The sequence below is a fragment of the Cajanus cajan genome, chromosome 11 (genome assembly GCF_000230855.2).
Source record: "Cajanus cajan strain Asha chromosome 11, NIPB_CcT2T_4, whole genome shotgun sequence".
Classification (NCBI taxonomy): Eukaryota; Viridiplantae; Streptophyta; class Magnoliopsida; order Fabales; family Fabaceae; genus Cajanus; species Cajanus cajan.
This window is the reverse complement of record NC_138527.1, coordinates 32,514,949-32,533,404: the sequence shown is the minus strand read 5'-3', so window position 1 is coordinate 32,533,404 and position 18,456 is coordinate 32,514,949. Positions and strand designations below refer to the sequence as shown.

General features: G+C 29.9%; 2 protein-coding genes and 1 pseudogene across 3 annotated transcripts; 1 reads left to right on the top strand and 2 right to left on the bottom strand.

The window, feature by feature from the left end:
• The first annotated feature begins 233 nt into the window (after window positions 1-233).
• LOC145953513 (uncharacterized) lies at window positions 234-660 on the top strand. The gene is made up of 2 exons (XM_083067482.1): window positions 234-278; window positions 346-660. Exons 1-2 carry the CDS (start codon window positions 234-236, stop codon window positions 658-660), a joined length of 360 nt encoding a protein of 119 aa, XP_082923608.1.
• Window positions 661-5,267: 4,607 nt separating this feature from the next.
• LOC145949338 (putative mannitol dehydrogenase) lies at window positions 5,268-7,161 on the bottom strand (annotated as a pseudogene). The gene is made up of 5 exons (XR_014430526.1): window positions 7,049-7,161; window positions 6,713-6,831; window positions 6,003-6,516; window positions 5,766-5,919; window positions 5,268-5,662 (listed from the first exon to the last, which is right to left on the bottom strand). The product of XR_014430526.1 is annotated as a putative mannitol dehydrogenase (transcript).
• A 3,640-nt stretch (window positions 7,162-10,801) lies between these two features.
• On the bottom strand, window positions 10,802-12,980 carry LOC109800810 (putative mannitol dehydrogenase). The gene is made up of 5 exons (XM_020361688.3): window positions 12,794-12,980; window positions 12,514-12,627; window positions 11,746-12,259; window positions 11,493-11,646; window positions 10,802-11,374 (listed from the first exon to the last, which is right to left on the bottom strand). The coding sequence occupies exons 1-5, from the start codon at window positions 12,889-12,891 to the stop codon at window positions 11,169-11,171; spliced, it is 1,086 nt and encodes a 361-aa protein (XP_020217277.2). The 5' UTR covers window positions 12,892-12,980; the 3' UTR covers window positions 10,802-11,168.
• Window positions 12,981-18,456: the final 5,476 nt, after the last annotated feature.

Below are 18,456 nucleotides of genomic sequence, written 5' to 3'. Positions count from 1 at the left end.
AAGATTTACGTGCCATCTGGCTCCGTCTCTAGCTTGCACGCGTTGCTCTGCGATTGAGGAGACCACCCTTCATGTGCTCCGCGATTGCCCACATTCGAGGGAACTATGGTATATAGGATGGGCATTGCTTCTACGACGATGATGTCGACTCCCAACCTACATCATTGGCTTTGGCATATTTTCAATCATGAAAAGCGAACTTTGATCCTATCTACACTTTGGTGTAACTGGAAATGGCGAAATACCCAGGTAATCGCCAACACCTCCTGGAGTGTCACGTATGTTTGTCAACTAGTTCGACGAAAGAAGCTTGAGTGTCATCTTTATTGCTCAAAAACACCTCAGGAGCAAGATGGTCACTGGGCCCCTCCTGACCAGGGAGACGAGAAACTGAATGTAGATGGCTCTTGCTCTAGCCAAACGTCGATGGGTGGCGGAGGTGTTCTCCGGGGTGGCCGTGGAGATTGGCAATTTGGATTCTTCACATGCTATGGCCAAGGCAGTCCTCTTCTCGCAGAAATTCTGGCAATAACGGATGGACTGATGCATGCTTGGAGGTTGGGGTATAGAAATATAACCTGTGAAACTGACTGTATGGAAGCAGTAGATGCAATCAATATCTCTGATATATATGAGGGAGCTGTCACTGCATGTGCATAAGGATAAGCTTTTGCAAATACATAATATTTTAAGGAAGAACTGGAGAGTGAAGATCGTGCATATCCCTCGAGAGTGGAACACAGTGGCGGATTGCTTGGCTCATGAGGGAGCCAATGGTTTGATTAAAGAGTTCATCACCCCTCCACCCCTAGCCCTTGAAGCTTTCCTTCAAGATCTAGCGAATGTAGGCTAGTTAGTTTGATACTGTTCTTGTTTTCTTTCTCTTATTTTCCTTTCTCTACAAAAAAAAATAAAGTGGGGAACTTGGGGTGCCCTGATTCCCGGGACGTGTCTCCATTATCATCCTGCAGTTCCATTGAAGTTCTCGTGCACTAGCGTGTTGTATCGTGTAACTCACGGTTAGGGTGAAATAAGTTTGACTGAAAAATTAGGTTTTCAACACCTTGGTACCCTTATATTTTTAAAAACAAAAGTGAGATTTAAAAAAGAAGAAAAATGAGTATAAGTTATTTTTCTTAGGTTACTTAGTCTAATGCGGTGTAGGTTAATAATTTGTTTTTTCTCGATAACCAATCAGATTTTTCTATCCATATTTATGGGACAGCAATGGTACCATAAAAAGTAAGTTGTAAAAGAATAAGTCTAACTCAACCCTACAAAACTGCCTTGTAAGATGAGGGTTGCTTTCCACTTATATACTATTCAATTGCCTAATCTCTAGTCGATGTGGGACTTGGGTTTTTCCCAATACACCCCCTCACGTCCAGCACTATTGGGCTTGGTACGTGGATAAATGGTGGGTGGCCCTTTTAATGATCTAGGATTGGCGGGACTTGGATTTTTCCCAATACAACCCCTCATGCCTATGGCGCATGCATCAATGGTGGGTGGCCCATTTAAAGTGGATCTAAAATGGCTCTGATACCATGTTAGAATAGTGGATTGAAGCCTAACTCAACCCTACAAAACCGGCTTGTATGGTGAGGATTGCTTTCCACTTATATACTATTCAATTGCCTAATCTCTAGTCGATGTGGGACTTGGGTTTTTCCCAATACACCCCCTCACGTCCAGCACTATTGGGCTTGGTACGTGGATAAATGGTGGGTGACCCTTTTCAGTGATCTAGGATTGGCGGGACTTGGGTTTTTCCCAATACACCCCCTCACGCCTATAAGGCATGCATCAATGGTGGGTGGCCCATTTTTAAAGTGGATCTAAATGGCTCTGATACCATGTTAGAATAGTGGATTAAGCCTAACTCAACCCTACAAAACCGGCTTGTAAGGTGAGGGTTGCTTTTCACTTATATACTATTCAATTGTCTAATCTCTAGTCGATGTGGGACTTGGGTTTTTCCCAATACACCCCCTCACGTCCAGCACTATTGGGCTTGGTACGTGGATAAATGGTGGGTGGCCCTTTTAATGATCTAGGATTGGCGGGACTTGGATTTTTCCCAATACAACCCCTCATGCCTATGGCGCATGCATCAATGGTGGGTGGCCCATTTAAAGTGGATCTAAAATGGCTCTGATACCATGTTAGAATAGTGGATTGAAGCCTAACTCAACCCTACAAAGCCGGTTTTGTAGGGTTGAGTTAGGCTTCAATCCACTATTCTAACAATGAGTATAAGTTATTTTTCTTAGGTTACTTAGTCTAATGCGGTGTAGGTTAATAATTTGTTTTTTCTCGATAACCGATCAGATTTTTCTATCCATATTTATGGGACAGCAATGGTACCATAAAAAGTAAGTTGTAAAAGAATAAGATTAAATATATTTTTAATCTTTTAAATTTATAAAAATTTATTTTTATCTTTTAAATTTAAAAATGTCATTTTTAATTTATATAATTTTTAAAGATTATTTTAGTATTTAAGCAACTAATAATATATTTAAAAATGACAGATTAAAATAATTATATAATATCAATTAGATTAAGAAAATTAAGACAATTTTGCATGGCATGTACTTAAGCCCAATTTCTGCCAAGGTAGACCGAAGTTTCACAAAGTATAACAAATTAATTACGTAGTATAGAAATATCATTTAGGGTTTAGGCTGTGATAAGAGGAAACTCTTGTGAGCCAACATTAGCATGGAAACGGGGCGGAGCGGGGGCAGGTTTTACGTTCTCTGCCCCCGCCCCCGCAAATTTAAACCGCCCTCGCCCCCGATACTTGCTGGGGATAAAATCTAGGTCCCCATTCCCATTTTCGGCAGGGTTCGAATTTCCTCGCCCCGCCCCCGCCTCTGCTTTTATTTTTTTTTCTTCTTTTTTTCTTTTAAATAAATATGAACAATTTAAAAAAAATAAAAGAAAAATAAAATAATATTAATTTTTACATATAAATATTTATAATTTTGGTTTATATATATATAAATAATTTTTTAATTATATTATTAAGCGGGGCGGGGGCGGGGGGCGGGGGCGGGGGCGGGTACGGGGACGGGGGCGGGGGTGGGCAAAAAAAGCTAAACTGAACTGAACTGAACTGGTGGTGAACTGTACCATAAAAAACTGAACTGAACTGTTTAAAAAAAAAACTGAACTGAACTGAACTGTTGTAAAGTTGAACTGTACTGAACTATAAAAACTGAACTAAATTATAAAAATTGAACTATTTTTATAAAAGAATAAAAATTAAATGTGTTTAACATGTTATGTCTTAATGGATTAGCTCGATAGTCTAATAACCAAAACTTTAGAAAAAAAAGTGATCTGAAAAAAATTGTATCAATTTTGTCGAACTTAACGGATTAATTGAGTTATGTTGAATTACTTATTTTTAGGCTTAAAATTCATTGAGTTTGTTTGACTTAATTTTATATTTTTTTCCTTTGAAAAATTTAAATAAAATGGAAAATAAAGTAAAGTTGGCAAATGTGTCCTATTTTGATAGATCAATGAGTCAAAATTGTTCAATTCAAAATATCATAACAGTTTAGTGCAATTTAAATTGTAGTTCAGTTCAAGTTTTTATAGTATAGTTCAGTTCAGTTCAATGACACAAAAGAATAGTTCAATTCAGTTCGTCTGAACTAATATTTAGTTTAGTTCAGTTCATATGAACTACTTTTAAATTCAGTATAGTTTTTATAAGTTCAGTTCAGTTCAGTTCGTTTTGCCCACCCTTACCTCCGCCCCCGATTTTATCAATCGGGTAAAACCCAAACCCAAATCTGAACCCGATAAACACGAGTTTTCCCCATTCAAATCGGGGCGGGTTCGGGCGGGTACCCACGAGACGGGTTAGATTGTCATGCCTAGCCAACATAGACAGATTTGATGTATTGTTGGGTCCGTAACACTGCCCAGTCCAGAAGGTTCCCCTCAGTGCTTCTGCCAATGCCATTCATCTTCTTGTCAACGGTGTCCCTTATCATGCGTTGATGCATGTTGCCGAATGCCGACAAACAAAGAAAACAAAGAGAGATCCCATTATTCTCCTCTTTTGTTCAACACCGCGTGCTCTTGCTTCGCTGCTGTGGCAGTGGGAAGCTTTTGCGTTTCATCATTCAACCGCTATAAATTTCTTCCTTTATAAATAAAACTTCTTTTTTTAAAAAAAAATTAATGAAACTTCTTATCTCTTTTTGTAATAAAAAATAAAGAAATATAATATTAAACTGTCAAAAGTAAGTATATTAGTAACATTAATTTTTAATATAAGCAATGGTCTTGAATTACTACCAAGACATTTTTGTGATATTTGTCGTTCTATAATTAGAAAAATAGGTTGAAATAATTTAATGTTCTATTATCAATTTATTTTATATTTCAAATAATTTATGAAAATATAATTTATAAAAAATATGATTTATAAATGTTCTCAAAGACATTTATTATTTAATTTAAAGACTGTTTAGATAATAATAGCAACTTAGACAATTTAGTTATGCTTAAGGATTAATTTTAAATGTTGGAATACTTGAATTTCAAATGTTAGATTTATTTATATTTAAAAAATAAGTATTTTAAAATAAGTTCTTTGAAAAAAACCAATTATTTAAAAAGCAAATAAGAATTGTTTCTTAAGAAAAACATAAGCCACTAATTTTATAAAATAAAAAAAATAAAAAAAAAGAAGACAAAAACATAAGAAAAATATTGATTTTATTAAAAAGAAACTTTTATAAGAAAAAAAGTTTAATCAAATAGAATTTATGTCTGGCTACCTTATACTCTTATTATTCCTACATTACTTTTTGTTATTGTTATTTTCTTTTATTATTATAATTATTACCTTAATATTATCTTATAATATTATGATTTTATTAGCAATACAATAGTGTAACATTATATTGCATTAATTAATACTCTAATAATAATATAGTTATTTTGTGATATTATTATTTTATAATATTAATTATTTTAAATATTGAATTATATTTAACTATTTTAATTTCATATTTACTATTTTACTTTTTTATTTTTATTTAAATGTTATTTATAGTCTTTTAATAATAAATTTTTATATAAATTTTGAAATAAAATAATTTATTTTTTATGTTTTAAAAAAATGATATCAAACAGTTTTCTTCTTCAAAATAAAATCAAATTAAAGTAATTTATTATTGATTGATTTGGTTTAAATTATAATTTTTTAATAAATTTTATTCAAACTAAACCAATTAAAATTCATCGGTTATAACTGTAACTCAAATTTAAACTAAATTGATCATAAACATCACTCGTGATACAAACTTTTCTTACAGAAATACTATACATAACAAAATTTGAAATAGGAAACTACTTGAAAAATCCTAGACTGAAAGCTATCACACTTTCTACTTATTATCTTCCACAGAAATGTGAATCGCGAAAATTTAAGAATTGGATTTTAGTGTGTTTCCAATATCAATCACAAATCTATACTTAATATCTGCTTTGAGAAGGCGCTCCATTGCTGTGTTGACATAATCAATAGGAATGACTTCAATGTCAGGTTTCACATTGTGTTCTGCAGCAAAGTCAATCATCTCTTGAGTCTCCTTCATCCCTCCAATGTTACTCCCAGCAACTATCTTTCTCCCTAGCAACATTGAAATCAAAAAACTTGTTCACATAAAATTCTTGATTTTAAATTGCATCCTCATGTACATTCTATATGGAAATATATAATTTCATATGCTTACCCATAATTAAAGGAATTACTGAAAGTTCCATAGGCTTCTCTGGTACACCAACCATTATAAGCTTTCCATGAGAGTTGAGTAAATCAATGAGAGGTAAGAGCGGATGAGCGGCAGAAACTGTGTCAATTATACCATCCAAAGTGCCCATTGCAGCCTATCAAATTATCATTAGTTAATTCAGATAAATGTGTGTATACATTTCCACAATTCAAATGCATGGCCGGCATGTAAATGTACCCGCATCTGATCTTGGTCACGGCTTATGAGAAAAGAGTCGGCTCCAAGATGTTGTATTGCTTCCTCCTTTTTGTTTGGTGATGTACTTATTACTGTGACCTTAGCCCCAAAAGCTTTGGCAAACTTGACAGCGACATGGCCTAGTCCACCAAGACCAACCACACCCACGTGTAGACCAGGTTTGTCTAGTGCAAAATATCTGAGAGGGCTATACACAGTGATGCCAGCACAAAGGAGAGGTGCAGCAGCATCAAGTGGTAACCCTTCAGGAATGCGAACCACAAAGTGTTCATCCGCAACCATTGAGTCAGAGTAGCCTCCATGTGTGATGCTGCCATCTCTATATTTAGCACCGTATGTGAGCGTATATTGTGGACAATAATTCTCAAGATTTTCAGCACAGTTTTGGCAGTTGCGGCATGAATCAACCATACATCCCACACCTACCTTGTCTCCAACTTTGAACTTTTCTACTTTGCTTCCCACCTCTGTCACAACGCCAACTACCTCATGCCTGCACCAATATTTCTTACACTAATTAGAATCAAACTGAATTTACTCCTCGATAAATAAACAAGATGAGTAGCCTAGCTTGTGAACTATATATCTATGACTGGTTCGTTTAGCTCCACATGGAGAATATTGTATATATCCAAAATTCCAAACATATTATTCTAAGCATTATATTAAAGTATAATGAAGATACATACCCTGGGATTAGGGAATAGGTGGAAAAGCCCCATTCGTTCTTAACCATGTGGAGAGATCAGAGTGACATATCCCACAATACAACACCTTGAATGCCACATCTTTTTCACCAGTTTCCCTGGAAAAAAAATATTATGAAGCAGAACTGAATTAAGTAACCGGGAAGCAACTTTGCTTTCAACATTTTCTTTTTTAATCATTATTACGGTGGTATTTGTAGTATATTAATTGTTCTTAGTTATAAGGTATGCACAAATATTACATATATATGGATTTGGTGTTAATGAAGAAAAGGAAAAAAATGAAAGATGTATTGAGTGAAGAGAAGAAGGTAGCTTCGGGAGAAATTGAAAGGGGAGAGAAGGCCGGAAGGATCCCTAGCTGCCCATCCGAATGCCTTGTTGGGATGCTCAATTTCATGCTGTTGTGTTGCCATTTCAATGACTGAATGGATGAATGAGGAAGCAGTTGCGAGGGAGAAGTATTTATAAGTGTGATGGGATGGAGAGAGGGTTATATATTGACTTGTTTGATGACGTGTTCACATATCATATGACTATGTTGCATACTTCACTACCTTGCCTTTGCATGTAATGTGTGGGGCCTATGACTTCGAATCAAAAATCACTTAATCGTTGAAAAGTCTTTGCCTCTTTCTTCAAGCCACCGCCCTCTCTTCCTACTGTACAATATGGGCGGATACCAAATTCAATTCCCTCCTTCCTCAGTCTCACTAACACAAACAAAATTAAAAGCACAGAGAAAATATTCACAAAAAAATAAATAGTGTAAGAAAATGAAAGTCCAATTACTAATGTTCGGACCGGTGATAGACTCGTCATGACATTGATTCAGTAGGTTATTGATTGGTTAATCACTTAAACCGCATGAACTGGTTTGTAATTAAAATTATATTTTATATTAATTATATAGTATAAAAGTAATTTTTGTCATACTTGAATTTATAGCAAAGGCTGTTTCTGGTTGAGTGACAAGTTTTCCTAAAAATATGATAGGGTCCGTTCAAATATCTTCGAAATAGTGCCAACACAAATGCCAGCACTTATTAGAGAGACGTGGGAAACAGTGCACAACACATAGATGTGGACTGAATAACTTTCTGGGAAGGAAGTAATTTTATTTAATTTTTTTAATACAAAAATATTTGTATAATAATAAATGATAATATTATTTATCATGAACATGGTTGAAGTTATTTTTAAAAATATGATATAATTTTTATCTGAAATTAAAATATATATATTTAGATGAAAATTTTAAAAATTTAAAATTATTAAAATTTAAATTATTTTGATTTTAATTCTATTATTTTTAAATATTTTATTTGAAAAAATCAATTTATATTTTTAAATTTTAAATATATATAACAGAGAGAATAATGAAAGAAAACAAATGTTAGATAGGTGTTTTTAATAAATGTTAGATAGGTGTTTATTTTTAAAACTCGAACATGTCAAAATCAATCTTGGACCGTGTAAAAGATAGGTTAGGTGAAACTTAATCCTGTAAGTCTGTGTTTGCTTAAGCTTTAAGAAAAATTTATGTTTATGAAAAATAATAAATTAAAATTTTCACGTAAATTTACTTGTGAACTTGAAATGAAAGAAAAATTACATTTATAAATCAAAATCAAACACATACTAAATAATTATAACAAGAAAAGAAAAATGAAGTAAAAAAAAAAAAAGTGTCGAACTCAAAAGTATTCATTTATGTTTTGTTGCTTGCATACTTTATCATTAAATTTAAAGCATTTATATATTATCTATAAAAAATATTAATATATTTATATATACAATCATAAAAATAGTCATATAATTAAATAATAATAATAATAATAATAAATAAGAATAAATCCTAACAGTAACAAAAAAGTGGAAGAGGCAAATGATGATTTGAGCAAGGTCATAAAATCTAATGAGATTAAATAAAAAAAATAACATGTATTCTGGATTTTGTCATTAGACTTACTAAAAAAATAATAATAATTAATTTAACATTTAAATGTGAAAAAATATTAGGAACTGATAAGAAATATGATATCATTGAATTTATTGTTATTGTTATTCAACATGCGTATGATGTTAGGTAGTGTAATTGTGTAAGTTTTGGTTATTAGAGTGTGATTTTAAATTTGTTTTTAATGTTTTTAAAATCATCTAGATTATTCTTTGGGATATTCATGATAGATGGTAATATTGTCTTTCACTTTATTTATAAATGTATTTTTTTCATTCTCATATTTATCAAGAAAAAAATCAAGGTGTTGATAAATTAATTGATTTTAGTTTAAAACATAAGATTCTTTGTAAGTGGTGATTTGTTTTGCCTTCTTTTATTTAAGAGGTTTTTTCTAGTGATCATTGTAATTTACCTTCTTTCCATTTTTGTTGAATCCTATATAAATTTTGGTATCAAATACCCATTTTATTGTTATTATTTTATCTTTTTATATATATTTTTAGTATGCATGATAGGTAGGCTTTGTGGTGCCAACCTAAATAAGATGTCTTAGTTTTATAGTAATTTTTAACATGATAAACCTTTAATTGAAAAAGATAAGAAATATAATATATAATAAAATCCTAATTGTAAATAATAATAATATTTATTGGTTGTGTTTAACTTAGGAATTTAAGCTCTCACTTTTTAAAAAGTAAGATTTGAGTCAATTTATTGGTTGGCATTATTATTAGAGTTGAAAATGTGCATTTATTGGTGTTAATGCACTATAGGAAAGTTTGGTGAAGTCTAATTCTAACACTTCTATTCCATTTAAATATTTTTTTTTTCTAAAATAAAAAATCATCCTTTTATTGTTTTGTTTTATCTTAGTTTTTAATCATGTTTACACCAAATAGTAAGTAATTTATTTGTAGTATAAGATAATGATTAAGTATAAAAATTGCTAAGAATTATATGTCTTTTAGAAAAAATGATATTCTTAATTATTGTTGTTTACGTGCACAATTTTCGTAAGCTTGTCAGTCGCTTAACAATTACCCTAATTTCATTCTTATAGGAAGGTATAAAAATCTTAATTTTTTAAGTGTAGATCATAATTATTTTTTGTTAGAGATTATTATTTTCAAGTCATATAAGTTCCCTGAAGCAAAACTTCCTGTCTAACTATTAATTTAAACTGGTTGTATATTAAGAAATTTATTATTGATTAAGTTAGAATAATTAATGCAAGTGTTTAGTAATAATTATTTTTATTATGATCCACTTATATTAATGAAGTTGTAATGAATTTATTCATTTTTTATTTATTATTTTCCTCGTTCATCCAATGTATTATCATTATTATGCTTATATGATTTTAAGTATTTTAGCGGTCTTTTTTTTTCTTTTCAATTTCCTCATTCATCCAATATAAATAATTGTAAAATTGTTTTCAAAACATTATTTGATTATTTACTTAGGATCGGTTTTGAAAAATAATTTACTTAAAGATTTAATTATTCATATTCTTATTATAAATAAAAATAAAACTTATGTTAATATGTGTATATAGACCACTGTTATTTTTTGTAATTTTTTCTACAGAAAAAAAACCTGTTATAAATAATTAAAACTAATGAACTTTGAGTTTGATCGTATTGTTCCATATACACTTAAAAGATATTTTTCATCTTAAAAAATAAAAAGAAATCATGATTAAAAATAAAAATATTTAAATAATTAATGTACTAGTATTATATATATCACAAAAATATTAAAAATAAAAATCAATACATTCCATTTACACATATTTTTATTACCATGAATATTAAATATAATACTATGTTGAGAGTTATTATTTATTTAAATTTCATTATTTGATCGAATCATAATAATATGTTATTTTAGTGTTTTAAAATTCTAGGGATTAATGAGTTTAAGTGTTTAAAATTTTCTGATAAGTTAATTTCTTAAAATTTCTAGAGAGAGATTTTTAAGAGATAGATTCTAGAGTCAAAATGATTTTTTTTAATTTTTGTTGAATAAGGAAATTAAAAAAAAAAACGTCAAGATACTTCAAATCATATAAGCATAATGTTGACAATAAATTGGATGAACAAAGAAAATAATAAAAATGAATAAATTCATTACATCTTTCTTAGTATAAGTAGATCTTTATATAAAAAAGATAATTATTACTAAATAGTTGGATCAATAAGTCTAACTTAATCAACAATAATTTTTTTAACATAAATTTGGTTTAAACAGTTATTAATCATAAAAATATTTGCATACAAGGTAAGTAAATACCCATTCATATGAGGATGAGTATGGGATGAGTATAAATCCGTAAAATTTAGTGGATACATGTACCATGATGTTACAAAAATACAAAGCACAATGAACTAGGAAACTACTTGAAAAAGACCTATAGGCGGAAAACTATCACACTTTTTGCTCATTATCTTTCACAGAAATATGAATCACGAAAATTTAAGAAGTTGATTTTAGTGTGTTTCCAATGTCAATCACAAATCTATACTTAACATCTGCTTTGTGGAGGCGCTCCATTGCTGTGTTGACATAATCAATAGGAATGACTTCAATGTCAGGTTTTACATTGTGTTCTGCAGCAAAGTCAATCATCTCTTGGGTCTCTTTCATCCCTCCTATGCTACTCCCAGCAACTATCTTTCTCCCTATCAACGATTCAAACCAAAACACTTGTTAACATCCAATTGTTAATTTTAATTTTCATCCTTAATTCCGTGGCATCATGTTTCTTGCTATGGAAATTTATAAATTTCATATGCTTACCCATAATTAAAGGAATGACTGGCATCTCCAGAGGCTTCTCTGGTGCACCAACCATTACAAGCTTTCCATGAGACTTGAGTAAACCAATGAGAGGTAAGAGAGGATGAACGGCAGAAACTGTGTCAATAATACCATCCAAAGTACCCATTGCACCCTACAAAATTATCATTTATCAACATTAGTTAATTGAGAGAATTGTGTGTGTACATATTTCCACAATCCAAATGCATGTCATGTATGTATATATATGTACCTGCATCTGATCTTGGTCACGGCTTATCAAAAAGGAATCAGCTCCAAGATTTTGTATTGCTTCTTCCTTTTTGTTTGGTGATGTACTTATTACAGTCACCTTTGCCCCAAAGGCTTTGGCAAACTTGACAGCGACATGGCCTAGTCCACCAAGACCAACCACACCCACGTGTAGTCCAGGTTTGTCTAGAGCAAAATATCTGAGAGGGCTATACACAGTGATGCCAGCACAAAGGAGAGGTGCAGCAGCATCAAGTGGTAACCCTTCAGGAATGCGAACCACGAAGTGTTCATCTGCAACCATTGAGTCAGAGTAGCCTCCATATGTGATGCTGCCATCTTTATGTTTAGCACCATATGTGAGCGTAAATTGTGGACAATAATTCTCAAGATTTTCAGCACAGTTTTGGCAGGTGCGGCATGAATCAACCATGCATCCCACACCCACCTTGTCTCCAACTTTGAACTTTTCTACTTTGCTTCCCACTTCTGTCACTACACCAACGACCTCATGCCTGCACCATTTCTCACACTAATTAGAACCGTTATCAAACTGATTTTGTCCCTTGATATATAAATAAACAAGAGTAGAGAGTAGCCTTGTGAACCATCAATGGCCGGTTCGTTTAATTTCACATGTAGAATATTCTAATGAACGAAATGTCATTAAATAATAAATAGATAAATCAAAGCTGTTTTTTCTTTCATTGTACAGGCATCACCTCAAATGATAGAATAAGATAGAATATAGTGTATATAATTAATATACCCTGGAACCAGCGGATAGGTGGAAAATCCCCATTCGTTCTTGACCATGTGGAGATCAGAATGACATATCCCACAATACAACACTTTGAAAGCCACATCTTTTTCACCGGTTTCCCTGAAGAAAAAAAATTAGGAAGCAAAACTGAATTAAGTAAATCTGGTTTCAACATTCATTTTGCAATGATTATTAACGTGCTAATTCTATGTTAAAAAGCATTGTACATGTGTATTTTGTGTTAATGAAAAACAAAAATTTGATATATACGGGATTGAATGAAGACCTTCTGGAGAAATTGAAAGGGGAGAGAAGCCCAGAAGGGTCCCTTGCTGCATATCCTAATGCCTTGTTGGGATGCTGAATTTGAGGTTGTGTTGCCATTAGAAACGATGTGTTATAATATTTGAAATATATAGAAAAGAATGGAAATAAGAATTAAGAAGTAACGAAGAGAGGTGTTTGTATGGAAGGAGATGCGAGAAAGAGGTATTTATAAGTGTGATGGTGAAGGTTACATTGACGTCTTTGATGATGTCGTCCATGTACGGGGTGACGCTATTGCATACTTCACAGCTTTTGGCTTGTAGCGTAGGAAACCCGATCACAGTGAAAGGCAGAACGGGGAATCGTCTTTTATGTCTTGTAGTAACGTACAGTTCTAGTTTTCACAAATACTTTGAGTAATGTGCACGTCTCTGATTTTTGGTCTTTCTTTAGCTAATTATCGGATGAGTAATGATTTAACCTCCCAATCTTTGTTCAAAACCTCGTCCGAATAATTAAAATAATAATATTTTTTAATAAATTTATTATAAAATAATTATTTTATAATAAGTTTATTAAAAAAATATTATTATTTTAATTATTCGGATGAAATTTTTGAATAAAAGTTCAGTAATTATATCAATAATCTTATCGGATTGATTAAGAATAATAAATAAATTTATATTTATGGGTAATATTTTAAGTTGTTCTAATTTGATAAAAGTATTTGATTTAATTACTTGAATTGAATATGGAAATCATACATGTATCTATTTTAAATTTATAAATATTTCATTTATTTATTTTAAAATTTACTTAAAATTTATATAATTTTTTATTTTATTTTTAATTTCTGTTAAATAAAATTTAATTAATGTAATTTTATAATATTATTTTTTGTTAAAATTTTTATTTTTATAATTTTTGAAAAAATTTAATTAATTTTTAGATTAATATGAAGCGGATACAAATATATTTAATACTTAATAGATACAAAAATGAAGACATAAATTTCATATCAACTAGAATGTGTATATAATAAGACTTAGAGACATAAATGTATATAAAAATCCGTACATATCCTACTCCTTTACCATCATGTAATATTCACTATTATAGTAAAATAAATCCGACTAGTTTACTTTATATATAATTAAAATATTTTTAATAATTTTTAACCGTAGATAGTAGATACTCGTATGTGTGGATATTTTACTTGCACTTTTGCATTTTGCACATGATAGGGGAGCATAGTTGGCCAAACGTGACAGTCATCAAAGTCGCATTTCGGTTCAATGTATGATTCAAAAGTCAATTTTCCTACAGGTTACTGAATGGTCGGTAAAAATGTTTCACATGAGTGCTTTTCTTTGTTAATAAAGTCACGTGTGTGATTTGAAGATATCACGTTTGAAACTTAATGTTCAAAGTTAATTATTGAATTGAAAATTATATATTTTTCTTAAAAAGGTAGTAAATAGTAATTAAAAGTATAAAAAAAAAGTTAATATTATATTATGTATTTATTTTATTTATATAAAATAATAAATAGATTACATAATTGAATTAGTCATCGCCTAAAAATAATCTAATTATTTTTATTAAAATATATTTTTATTTTTGCTATTTCAATTAATATCCTTTATTTTGTTGTGGCAATATCAATATTAAAAATTGGGGAAAAATGCTAAATATATATCAGAAATATAAAAATAACATAAATATTTATAACAATTAAAATCAGACAATTTGTGTGACTTAAAATGCAACGGTCTACTTAACAATCCAACTACTAGCTAGTCACAAGAAATATTTTTATAACTACTTAAGATTAATATACAAATAACTTCATGTATAAACATCTAGAATATAGAGAAACCAACTTACACAATTATAAATGTTCCCCTCCAAGAACTACATCATATATATATATATATATATATATATATATATATATATATATATATATATATATATATATAAAACCAAAATAATTAACTAAAATATATATAAGTCTAGATTGTCAATAAAACAATATATTACACTAGTTACATCAAAGTAGCTCAAAAGAACATCAACATCATTGCCAACATGACCTTAGATGTACTCATCCTTATACTTATCCTTATTTTGTTCGGCTAAACGACCATTGTAGTGTAGTTTTAGAAACTTATTACCACAATGGGGCTGTTTTGAAACATTTTACACCTTTGGGGCTGTTTTACTGGGTGTCGCTATGGGCCACAGCGACACCCATGACACGTGACAAATTTGGGTTTCAATATAAGCCATGAACGCCATATTAAACGAGTCGTTGTAGCTGGTGGAGACTTTTATAGAGGCGTTATAGGCTAAAGCGCCTCAAGTCGGCTTAAAATAATCTGAAATAAATTTAAAAACAAAAAAAACAAATTAAAAAATGGGGGACTATGGCTGATGATGCCTCCCAGGAGTCTATTTAAAAAACCATATTTAATATTTTATAAATATAAAAAATGAAAATTAATTTTATAAAAAATGTCTGATAAAAAAGAAAAAAACAATAGAAATTTTTAAAAATATAAAGTTAAAAAATGAACTAATATAATGTGAAATAAATTAAAAAACGAAAAAAAAAAATTTTAAAAACTGAGGCGCTGTGGCCTAGGGCGCCTCCAAGGCGTTTGGGCTCACAGCGCCTCAAGTGGTCTGATATTTATACCATATTTAATATTTTATAAATAAAAAAATGAAAATTAATTTTTTTAAAAATTTCTGATAAAAAAGAAAAAAACAATAGAAATTTTTAAAAATATAAAGTTAAAAAATGAAGTAATATAATGTGAAATAAATTTAAAAACAAAAAAAAAATTTAAAAATTGAGGCGCTGTGGCCTAGGGCGCCTCTGAGACGTTTGGGCTCACAGCGCCTCACGTGGTGTTTTTGTAAAGTATATATATTATATTTTATAAATATAAAATATGAAAAAAAATTTATAAAAAAATGTCTGATAAAAAATAAAGAAGAATTAAAATTTTTGAAAAATTATAACTTTTAAAAAGAGGTAATATAATGTGAAAAAAAAATTAAAAACGAAAAAATATATATATAAATTTGAGGCGCTATGGCCCAGAGCGTGACCACACACAGGCTGACACGTGTCCACAGCTAATTTGAGGCGTTGCAACTCATAGCGCCTCATTAATTGACCGCCTGCGTGACCACACAGAGGCTGACACGTGTCCACAGCTAATTTGAGGCGTTGCAACTCATAGCGCCTCACTTGGCGCGTAATAAATTCACCACGTGCTTGGCAAATGAGACGCTGACACGTGGCACTGTGGTTAAAATTTTTTTGTATGTAATTTATAATTATTAAAAAATTAAATTTATATAAATTTTAAAATGATTTCATTTAATTCTGGTTAATTTAAATTTTTTCGTAAATAATTATATTTAAATTATAAATTGATATCATTTATTTCTGTGTAATTTATGTTTATTAAAAAAATAAATAATTAAAAATTTAAAAATGATTTAATTTATTTCTGTGTCATTCAATTTATATAAATTTTAAATTGATTTAATTAATTCTGTGTTATTTATGTTAATTAAAAACAAAATTTATGTATATTTGAAATACCTTTAATTTATTTCTGCTTAATTTAAATTTTTTTCGTAAATAATTATATTGAAATTATAAATTGATATAATTTATTTCTGTGTAATTTATGTTTATTAAAAAAATAAATAATTACAAATTTATAAATGATTTAATTTATTTCTGTGTCATTAAATTTATATAAATTCTAAATTGATTTAATTTAATTCTGTGTTATTTATATTAATTAAAAAAAATTGATTTATATTTGAAATACGTTTAATTTATTTCTGCTTAAATATTGAATTTATTTATTTTAATTCTGTTTTAATTTTATTTAATTAAAAAATAAGTTTATTTAAATTTTGAATTTATTTAATTTAATTCTGTTTTAATTTTATTTAATTAGAAAAAAAAGTTTATTTAAATTTTTTAATTTATTTAATTTAATTCTGTTTTAATTTTATTTAATTAGAAAATAAGTTTATTTAAATTTTTAATTTATTTAATTTAATTTAATTCTGTTTTAATTTTATTTAATGTAAAAAATAATTGAAAAACGAAAAAAAAAAAAAAATGGGGTGCTGTGAGCCACAGCACCACTCAGGCGTACTGGGCCACAGCGCCTGTTAAGAAAATAATTTAAAAAATAATTGAAAAACGAAAAAAAAATAAAAAAAAATGGGGCGCTGTGAGCCACAGCGCCACTCAGGCGTACTGGGCCACAACGCCTACTAAAAAATAATGTAATAAATAATTAAAAAATGAAAAAAAAAATATGTGGCGCTGTGACTCACAGCGCCACTTTGGCGTACTGGGCAAGCCTATAGCGACACTGGTCCAGCCCAATCAAGCCTAAAAAAAAAACCCACGTGTCATGGGTGTCGCTATGGGCCATAGCGACACCCAATAAAAAAGCCCCAAAGGTGTAAATTGTTTCAAAACAGCCTTATTTTGGTAATAAGTTTTTAAAAATGCGCTACAGTGGTCGTTTAGCCTATTTTGCTCACATACAAAGTATCACATACAAAGTATAATCGTCGTAATCCAATCACATAAAAACATACAAAGTATACATGAGAATCAACATATATAACCAATATAAAATTAAAAACTCCTACACTAGAAACATAAGCAACTTATTATACTTCAATATAACATTAGCTTGCAACTTGTCAATATAATGCAACAAGATACTCCATTAGAACAATGCAACAATACAACTTAATACTATTTAGATAGCATGTGAACAATATAAATGTCAACACATCATATGCGCAACTTATTATTCAACTTAACAACATTACAACATGACCAACATGACATATGCATCACACAATTTAACAACTCAATTGCATATGCACAATAAATTAACTATATATGTTCTCATGTATTTCAATTAGAAGATCTTTTATCACACAAGTCAACAGAATATATTTAATTTGTTTTGTGTTAGTATTTCAATCTATGACCGATATTTTTAGCTTTATTTACTTGCTATATTAATCACGACGGTAAAAATTGTGTACGTACGTAAAGATTTTTCATGTTCGAGATTTATTCGTGAAATGCATACTTAATTTGCCTAGATGTTTATTATCACTCTGATTAGTTTTTGTTTAAAATGATTTTTACATTTTGGTTAATTAAATTAACAGTAAAGTTACTATGAATTAATAAACTAATTTTAAACCGAAGAGCCAATACACGAGAGTGCATGGTAACAAAAACTCCCCAACTAGATTTGATTTGTTTCATAATCGAGTGAACAAATTCAAATTGTTTGGTCTAAATCTGTGTCTCAAGTAATGACATTATTTCCCGTTGGAATAAGTTTTTGCAGGAGATTATGGATGAGTGATAAGAGTCCGTGGCAGAGTTACAAGATTGAGAGTTATTGATATACATGTAGCTGGTGTTGGTCCCATTATACGCTAACTGTACTGTGCCCTTTCAAGTGTATTGCCCAAAATGGACATGAACATGATGATGGATCAGCAACCAATGATGAATAGAATAATAATAAATAAATAAATTTAATGAAGAGAAAGACGATATGAAAATTGATTTCAGTGGGTGCGTCAATCACATCAAATTAAATT

Coding starts and splice junctions, on each gene's coding strand:
- LOC145953513 (XM_083067482.1), top strand. CDS start 234: ATGGCGAAATACCCAGGTAATCGCCAACACCTCCTGGAGTGTCAC. Junction 279..345: donor AACACCTCCTGGAGTGTCAC/GTATGTTTGTCA, acceptor AAAACACCTCAG/GAGCAAGATGGTCACTGGGC.
- LOC109800810 (XM_020361688.3), bottom strand. CDS start 12,891: ATGGCAACACAACCTCAAATTCAGCATCCCAACAAGGCATTAGGATAT. Junction 12,260..12,513: donor ACCTATCCGCTGGTTCCAGG/GTATATTAATTA, acceptor GAAATGGTGCAG/GCATGAGGTCGTTGGTGTAG. Junction 11,647..11,745: donor GTGACCAAGATCAGATGCAG/GTACATATATAT, acceptor ATAATTTTGTAG/GGTGCAATGGGTACTTTGGA.